At 37.8% G+C, this 9,526-nt stretch overlaps 1 protein-coding gene across 1 annotated transcript; it reads right to left on the minus strand.

Annotated features, from left to right (window-relative positions):
- Window positions 1–1,660: 1,660 nt before the first annotated feature.
- LOC128353100 (endoplasmic reticulum-Golgi intermediate compartment protein 2-like) lies at window positions 1,661–6,150 on the minus strand. The gene is made up of 13 exons (XM_053313788.1): window positions 6,045–6,150; window positions 5,816–5,924; window positions 5,630–5,676; window positions 5,465–5,532; window positions 5,238–5,278; window positions 4,767–4,868; window positions 4,476–4,571; window positions 3,876–3,931; window positions 3,351–3,449; window positions 2,977–3,074; window positions 2,731–2,893; window positions 1,908–1,987; window positions 1,661–1,741 (listed from the first exon to the last, which is right to left on the minus strand). The coding sequence occupies exons 1-13, from the start codon at window positions 6,148–6,150 to the stop codon at window positions 1,661–1,663; spliced, it is 1,146 nt and encodes a 381-aa protein (XP_053169763.1).
- Window positions 6,151–9,526: the final 3,376 nt, after the last annotated feature.

Here is a 9,526-nt window from a genome sequence, read left to right on the forward strand (position 1 = left end):
AACTCTTGACAGAACACAAAAGCGTAACAATGACGAGCCTTTATGGGAGAAAAAGGGACAAAAATTAAATAAATGTTTATGCAAAGCCTATATCTCTGATGTAACTATGGTAACTGTCCTCTTAATTTCAGAAGGGGATAATGAACCAAAATGTCTGGCCTGTGTGATGATGTGGTTTTGTCAGAATTGTTCATACAGAGCTACAGGGCTGTTGTAACAGTGTTGTCTGTGTGGAGGTTTGCTCTCATGTGTGTCCATTTTGACAACAAAGTGCTGTCTTTGCCGTTAGCATACCAAACGAAGAGCACTGTTGGTACACTAAACCCATGGCTGGAGCTACTGTTACTGTGTGTAACAAACGGCAACACATTAACCAATGACTTCATCTTATTCTTTTTCAAATGTCGTTTGCAAACTGTTTGACCACCTTCCCTGCTCTGACAACACTTCATTCAAGTCTGCTTGGCAAAACTGAAATAAACTAGACAAGAAAAAGTGCAGAGTGTGCGGTCCATTAAACTTGCCTTCAACCTCAACATGTCGGTTTTTTTTTTACAAAACCTCAACAATTCACTGACACCTCAAACCACTTTCTCCACCACTACTCTTCTGTTTCTTATGCTGCTGCTTTCCACAAAAAAGGGACTTTCTCAGATTGGTTTTAGAGAATACACATTTTACACAGAGTGCAGACATTGGGTAATCTACCATGCAGGCAGGGGCAGGTTAGTCATTTTTGGAGGCTGGCTAATGCAAGGAACTAAAAATCAGGATAGATCTGCATCTGCTACTTTTGATGTTTTTAACCATTCTTTTAATCGTTCTCTGATAAGTCTCTCAATAAAATACTAAATCACTGGAGTATCTTTTAAATTGTGAAGCAGTACAGAGGGGTTTAAATATTAGTTTTTTGTTTTTATGCGTTTCCAGACTTAATTAATTAATAATTCTATCGATCTTAATTCTCAAACTATTCAGGCTCGTTAGTTTACCAATATGCTCACTTACCTATAGTAAATATAGCAGCTATTATCAAGGGCATGTTTCACCTCTTGAACAGAGCTTCAGTTTTAAAAGGATGTTTGATTTACAATGCAGGCTAAGATAAATCAAGCACGAATCAGATGTGTCTGCACCCAAAAACCTTTTGAAATTGGATGTGAGTAAATCAAAGCATCATTAATACTGTGAAACAAAACTACACTGGACTTGTTGAATATTTTTTGGTATCTCGACTTTAATGGAGTCAGAAGGACAATGAAAAGATCAGTATCATGCACTGCTTCAGCAAAGACAACAGAGCTATTAGGAGATTTCCAAAGAAACAAAACACTAATATGATATCCAAAGCCAATAATGCTTCAAAAAACACACAGCTGCAGTCACAGGGAACACATTTCCTCTGTAGTGCAATAAACCGATATGAATTATAATATTCAAGTGAACCGCGCAATGTTCCTTTTCCTCTTTCAGTAGAAAAACAATTTAATAACATTCAATAATGTTGGCAAATAAATCACAATCCAACAAATGAAATAGCAACAAATACCATGATAGCTTCTGATGGTCTGAATTAAGCCATCTGTCACTCGAATGGTTTTCCACATCAGGAGGCAGCATCAGCTCAGTGATGGAGGAGACCCCTGGCACTGGAAACCTCCTACTCCTGAGGGTCATTGTCAGCCAACAGAGGGGTCTGATGATTGTTCAGGTTGTTCATCTGATTGTGTTGTGGCACATCCTAGAACAGATTCAGGACAGGTAAGTCTATTAGGCCTATTTCATTGTGTTCTTTCATAGAAACAGTGACAATTTCTTCTGATATTGAGCAAAATATTGCTCACTGTGATGGAGACAGAATGTCTTTTGGGCAAGAGGAAGTATTTTGGATAATGGTAACTACTCACCTCTCTAAGTCTGTAGACTCCGAGTTTAAAACGACAGCAGATAACATCAAAACAGACACCAACAAGCCCGTGGAGCATGCCTTTAAAGAGGGAGAACCACACAGCATTAAGACAAGTCGCTAAAATACTTTGATGAAACATATTTAGTTGTTTAAAAGCTTCTAATGCTGCAAAGTAGCTTCAGCTGTAAAAACAACCAAATGAAATATATTACATTGTTTCAAGTCTGTTTTAAAAGAGTAATCAGAAGCCTGTACGATCATTGAAACTGTTTTTTCTTGCTGTAATCATTCCTCCTGTTCATACTGACGATTAGAAGATCTCTGTCAGGTGTCTATGAACACTGACACACGTTTGTCCTCCTGTAATCATTCCTCCAAATGCACTTTAAATTCAAGTGATGGCAGACGAAATCCACAGTCCTAATTCTGGGAAATAAATGTTTTTATATCTAATATAATATCTGATATCTAAATCTTAAATGATTTAGCCAAATTAAGTGGATATCTGTTCATCTTTTCAATAAAAAAATATCTCTGTGTCTTCTGTTCAGCTCCAGTGGAACCATAGTAAAAAAAAATGGTACTAAAAGATTAAATTTGAAAGATATTGACTTAATTTGACTAATTTCAACAGCTGAAGCTTCATAATAGCTGCAAATTAACTTTTAAATACATTTCTGCTCAAAAATGAGGACTGTGGATCATGTTAGCCATCACTTACATTTAAAGTGCATCTGGAGGAAAAATATGTCAGTGTTCATTCAGTCACCTCACTGTTACTTTAGAACAGACTGTGAATCCATCCTTTAAACTAGATGTACCTGTGGTGGAGAATATACCCCCGATAATGCCACACAGTCGCACCAGGAACTGCCACAGTGGCATATGCTGCTCGCTGACCGTCACCATCAGAGAGCTGGTATCATACTTCACAAAGATGCCAGAAACACCGTGACTGCCTGCTGCATGGTTTATCACCCGCTCCTTGAAAACAGACAGCATGGTGGTCACTATCATTTCCTTCATCCTCACCTTCTCTCTCCTTCCTTTGTGTTATTTTTACTCACTCGTTCAGTCACAGAAAACTGGTGTGTGTCTGCAGATATCTTGTATGTGTTGAGTTTGGTGGGCACCACTGTGATGAAGTACTGGAACATCTGGTTGTCTGTGGCAGAAAAGTGCAACAATGACTAGTGATTTATATTTGTTTTCACTTTCAGTGAAACTTTATATTCAATCAAGTCCATTAAAGTGCTGTCTTTAAAGAAAACTTCATCCCAATAGTACTTAATTTATGATCATCCAAGGTGAGCTAAGGACAGTTTAGGCCAACTTGTGAAAATTAAAATATGTCCCAACACCTCATTAATGTTCTTTGTTAGGAAACCCACTCCATCATATGTTTTATCCTCTCCTGTCAATGGGAGTAGCATTAACTTACTGTTATGGGTGATTTTCTCTGTGCCGTCCAGAGGATTGATGATGCCCGGTACCTCCTCCCCGAAAGATAAATGGTCTATTCGATGGGAGAAGTTGTACGCTGTAATGCAAAGATGAGAGGAGGCTGAGGTTCAATTAAGGCTGTGGAGACTCACTGAAAGCCCTCTCTAAGTGAAAGTGGAAAAACATATATTCTACATTTGTTGGCTTCAAACCTGTCATCATAAATTTGACTGAGGAGAAAAATGAAGCATCTCAATAATTCATAATAATATATATCTTATATGCAACCTGTGAATCTCAATCAAATTATTCTGTACATGAAAGATCTATGCAACATTCAGCTGAACAAATACTTGTTTGGCAGCCAAACATCTGCTTTTCTTTTATCAAATAAAGTAGTACAGCTGCCTGGAGAGCCAAACTAATTTTGCTTACAGACATTAGCTGATTATAAATGAGTTGCACTGTCAGACAAACATATTCAAGCATTATTATAATTATCATTGTTGGTTTTTTTACATACTTTCATGGCTCACAAAAGCTGCAATATGGGCATGGCCCTGAGGATGGTGAATAGGCCTGAAAAAGACAAAACACTGGCATTAAAGGATGAATGTCAACAGTTCCTTATGTCAACTCATCATGTTTACATATATTCTACACATATTTACACATTATTTTATTGTGAACTGGTCAATTCTTTGTTAAGTAAGAAAAAAAGATATTGATTTTGAAAGTATGGGTGATGCATAAAGACTGGGTTGGTTGATCACATATATAACATAGAAATTGGCCCAGAGAAAGCCTGGGAGAAAAGAAAAAACACTTTATCTGGATAGGGTGTAGATATGTAATTGCTCTTTTCTGTGAACCGTTCATTTGGGATTTCATTCAATTATTTGTTTTTTTTCCCAAATGATTTTTCCACATACATACATGCTTTTGTAAATGTGTTACCAGAGGATGCAAACTTTGTAAAACGGCAGTGTCTTGTAATCCCATGTAGGATGATCCAGATGTTTGCAAAGTCTTATGACTCTATTGTAACACATTATTAACACAGAGCAGTACAACCTCCAGCTCTATCTTGTCATTGTTGTCTTCACAATTCACAGTTTCTTACTTTCCCACAGTGATGTGAAGGTTTCCTGCCACCTTGTTGACGTAGACGTGCCCATGTATCCTGCAAGCATTAAATGGTTCCACAGAAGCATCTTCCCTACACACACACACACACACACACACACACACACACACACACACACAATTTCATTGTTTATTAGCAGTATATATAACAGGCTTCATAATGTCTACATGAAATCTTACATGTACAAAGAAAACACTTGTGCCTGGCAAAAGCAATAAATAACTGATCACAAAAAAAGAAGAGTTATGTTAGACAAATGAAACTGACCGTGGTGGCAGGGCAGTGGGAGACCCTTTGAGGAGAGTTTTGTACAGGACTTCCTGTAGAGCATGTTCCTCTCTCAGCCTGCTCTGAATGAGGTGCAACGTCCTGAGGACAAAAAAACCCCAAAACTGATTGGCAACATTGACAACTTGCTCGAAACCGCATTTGTAAACAAACTACACCTGGAATGCAGTTATGTAAGATTCCCCAACTGCTACCAATACCTGAGTGTTTCAGGAAGTACAAAAGCAGTCTTTTAAATCTCTCATTACCCAGCTCTGAGTCTAAAGACCTTTCTATGGCCATGAAAAACAAAACTCAATCAAATTTAATTACAAAACAAACTGAAATAGACAACAACAACAAATCAACAGCCAGCTATATTTTTCAGACCTTTTAAACTAGAATTAAGACATAAAACATATGGAAGCTAATTTATAGAATAACTTCTAGAGTCATTTCATAAACGCTTACCTTTGCCATAATCTCTGCTGTGGGGTCAGATCAAATATAACCTGAAAAAAAAATATACAGAGAGAACAGACCGAGATGTAAAAACTAACGTCTCTAGACCCTGGAGGAAAAACTACTATTTGGATGGTTCGATGATAACTTGTGCTGCAAAAAAGTTTGTGTCAGTGTTGCGTTTTACTAACAAACAGTTTTAAACGTAACTAGAGTGCTCACGTAGGATTACTCACAGGCTCGTACTGGAGGCCGTTAGACGTGATCATGGTCTCAGCCAGGTCCAGAATATCTGCCCCAACATCTGCAATCACGGACAATGAATGAATCCCTGCAATAACTGATGCATATATATATATGGACATCTGCAGTGCATATCAATGAGTGGTTAGGATACTCACGCTGGCATTTCATGGCAACTGTGACGTCAATGTTTATTCTCAATTTACTGTAAATGAAAGAAAAGGAAAGAGACAGTAATAATGGGTTATACACTGTGTGTCCAAACGTTTTGCTTGGTGTTGAGCCAAATTTTATGGGTGGAACCTACACTGAAAGATGTAAGACACCTCTGAATTTAAGCTCACCTGGAAAAATCCTTGTCAACTTCATATTCGTACTTCATCCAAGTGTCTCGATAAACAAAGAACTCTAAGATAGCCAAAAGTGCCATAGCACCGAAAGCTATCAGTGACACTGCAGATGAAACAGAGGAGTAGAGAAGGTGGTTAGTCCTCCTACCCAACCATATTCTGAATGATCAGCAAGAAAATTATTATATTATTGTTGTTTTATTTTATCAGAAGGATGTCCCACCTGTTCCTCCTGTAGCCGACGTCTCCACATAGCTCTCTGACACTTTGGGGAAGGCGTCCAGCTCCTTCACCAGGCTAAGGGCTTTCTTCCTGGACACACGCCTCATCTTTAGGTTCAGGGCAATTCTTCACCTCCTCCATCACCAAAAAAAACCAACAACAACAACAACAAAAAACACAAAAGTGCATCAGTTTTACAGCCAGGATCCCAGTCTGATACCTCTACATTTTCACACATTATAATTATCTGTGCTTATTTATATTTATATTCTACAACGTCAGCAACTATAACATGACCCAGTTTCACCTCAGGGATGAATAAAGTATTGCTGATACTGATTTCAACACCTCATATTAACACCACATGAATATTGCAGGAAATAAACGATAGGTCAATTAAAAGGATAAGGCTTAAACTCAACAATAAGCATTATAGACACTACAAAGTCATAAAAAATGATTTAGATGTCTCACTGAAGATATAAATAAATCTACTGGCTGTTCATCGTGAAGCAGCAGATATCACTGGTTATTTATTATTGATCTCACCTCTTTTAGCGTCCAGTTAGATGATATTGAATGATATTGCTATTTTAGTACACCATGATGATCCATCCATGATGCTCGCCATGGATGTATTATTATCCATCCATGATGCTGGCAGTGGATGATGCTTGCCGGGGTAAATCGGAGCGCGTATAGCGTGCGCGTCCCCCTAGCCTGTACAGCGTGATCGCGCAGCAGACAATTTACTATCCAGTCAGCAGATGGCGCTTTAATACCGAAATGCTATAGTTGCTTTACAGCTTTATGGATCATTTTAAACAGACAAGTGAAATAAACGGGTTTAATAATGAGTTTGGATGTGTTATAACTTAATGCAAACGTGTAGCTATGATTCCTGCTATCTAACAGATACTTGTCAATATCTGATCAACTATTTCTGTAAGTTTTTTGAAGGTTTAATAAATGTATTATCTAATACTGAAGAAACTGTAGCAGACTTTTCAGTTTTTTGTTATTTGCAATCTGTTATATACATGTTCAGTTGGGTTCATCTGCAAATTTCCTTTTTTTTTTTTTTTTGGTCCTTAGTGCATTCCCAGCTTGCTGCAACTGCAAGGCATAAACATCTCCCTTGTCCTCAGGGTAATAAGAGCAGCTTGCAACTCTTGGTTGTAGAAGATCATTATTATGTCCTCACATTAGGTTTCCTCTGTTGTCAACTCATAGTGTGAGCTGTGCAACTTCATGCTTGGTGTGCAGATCCGCCACTCGCCTGCAAACACTCCTGCTGCAAGTTAATTATGCGTTTTAAGTGGAGGTCAGTGCTTCTTAAGATGGTTTACTGTCACTGATGATGGATGCTGTGCATACACACAACTTCTCTGCTTCTTACATTAACCTTGTGATTACTAACATTAGAATAGGCCAGTTTAATCCAGCTAAAAGCACAGTGTCAGTTTTAAACATTATCTGTGAGAGTGCTTTGTCTTATTACATAACTGGATTGGTTAAAAAAAAACTAATGCTCCTTTGCAGAAGACAAACAGGCATTAAAAAGGCAGAAACCAACTGTACTTTTAGATGAGAACATGGAAAGTGAAACGTAGCTTTTAGCTGAATATCCTTCCGTTGTTGGCCGTTGGTTTCATTAAAAACAAAGATCATGAAATACGACACTCTCATCCATCTCTATAACCAGAGATGGATGAGAACCAATGTGGATATTTCAAGAAACGGGCTGCTGACAAAAAATGGCTGACTACATTAATTACACTGTGGTTTGAGAAAGCATTTAGTAGTTAGGGGGAAAGTACAATAATGCACTCCAGTACACCGCCACCATCATCGACTATGACCTCAATAATACACTGAAAGTAGAATTATCACATTTATGTCAATCTCAACAACTGAAAATGTATAAACTTCCTAAAAGTAGAATTTAAGATGGATATGTTGTATTAGATTGCATTAGATTGTACAGGTGTACCTAATATAGTGCTTTTACGCTATGCATAATGCTTTAGTACTTGCACCAGACCACATGCTTGCTCAAACTAACTTTTGCTAGCAGTTCTTTTTTTTTAAACGTCTAGACTGATCAAGTATAAATAGTGATAGATACGTATGTTGTTTGTTTGTATAGTCTTTGTTTGTTAAAAAAACCCAACAACACATATACAAAATGATTCTGTTACAAGCTTACTTTCACTTTACTTATTCTAGTCTGAAAATACAGTCAATTTTTACATTTTTTTATTTTTGAATGCATGTTTGGCCTTTGCAAAGAGGAAATAACCAATCAAGTTATATAATAAGTACAAAGCACTGGCACTGATAATATTTTAAACTCCATCTATGCTTTTTAGGTGGATTAAACTGGCCCGTTCTAATGTTATTGATCACAAGATTCATTTAAGAAGTGGAGAAGTTGAGCATCCATTAGTCATGACACTGACCCATCCTAAGAAGCACTGACTTCCCTTAAAAAGGGATAATTAACTTGGAGGAGGAGTGTTTATAGGCATGTGGGGGGGCTGCACACCAGGCATGAAGTGGCATAGCTCACTCTATGGTTTGACAAGAAAGAAAACCTCATGTGAAGTCATGATAATGATCTAGTATAACCAAGTGGTGCAGGCTGCTATTATCACCCTGAGGACAAAGGAGATGTGTATGTTTTGCTGCATGGTGGGAATGCACCAAGAGAGAGAGAGAGAGAGGGAGAGAAAGAAGAAAACAAAAACATTGCAGAGTGAGATCTGCAGATGAACCTATATGTCTTCTGTGCAGCCAGTGTTCGTGCGTCTCTGCATGCACCGAGCCTGCTTGCCTATGCAGAGCAGCACAGATGGGCGTGTTGGGGGATGGGTGCTGTCAGCTCACAGATCAAGCTGTGGGTCGGTGGTCCCATTGCTATTCACCACACAAGCACGTAGGGCATGTCAGACACGCTCCATGGAGACATACCAGGGGTGGATATTGTGTTTGGGTTTTTGATACTCCTCTGTTATAAGGTTGAGAATAATCAATGCAGTGCATTGGAAAGGAGAGGTGTGAAAACACTTTTAAAAAAACTCTGCAACTGTGCAAATTTTCTGCTGGCAAAGAAGCTTTTGATTATGGGACACATTTATGCTTCTTTTATTTTGCACCCTATCGCCTTTGTTAAGAAGTAACTGACAAGTCAGGGCTGTGGCTGCACATCTGGAATTAGATACTCTATGGTAGTTTTAGTTAGTTTATTAATATTATATATTTTTCTACAAATGTCTGGTTGCTTGAAGTAAAATTGAGTAAAATGTTGAATAATTAAGGCATTACATTTACAATACATTTCCTTACATTCAGATAAGTATATCTCGGAGGATAATAATAATAATAATAATAATAATAATAATAATAATAACTTTATTTTGTATAGCGCCTTTCACGAAACCCATGGTCACTTCACAATAACAAGAAACACAGACAACAACA

The sequence above is a fragment of the Scomber japonicus genome, chromosome 23 (assembly GCF_027409825.1).
Source record: "Scomber japonicus isolate fScoJap1 chromosome 23, fScoJap1.pri, whole genome shotgun sequence".
Classification (NCBI taxonomy): domain Eukaryota; kingdom Metazoa; phylum Chordata; class Actinopteri; order Scombriformes; family Scombridae; genus Scomber; species Scomber japonicus.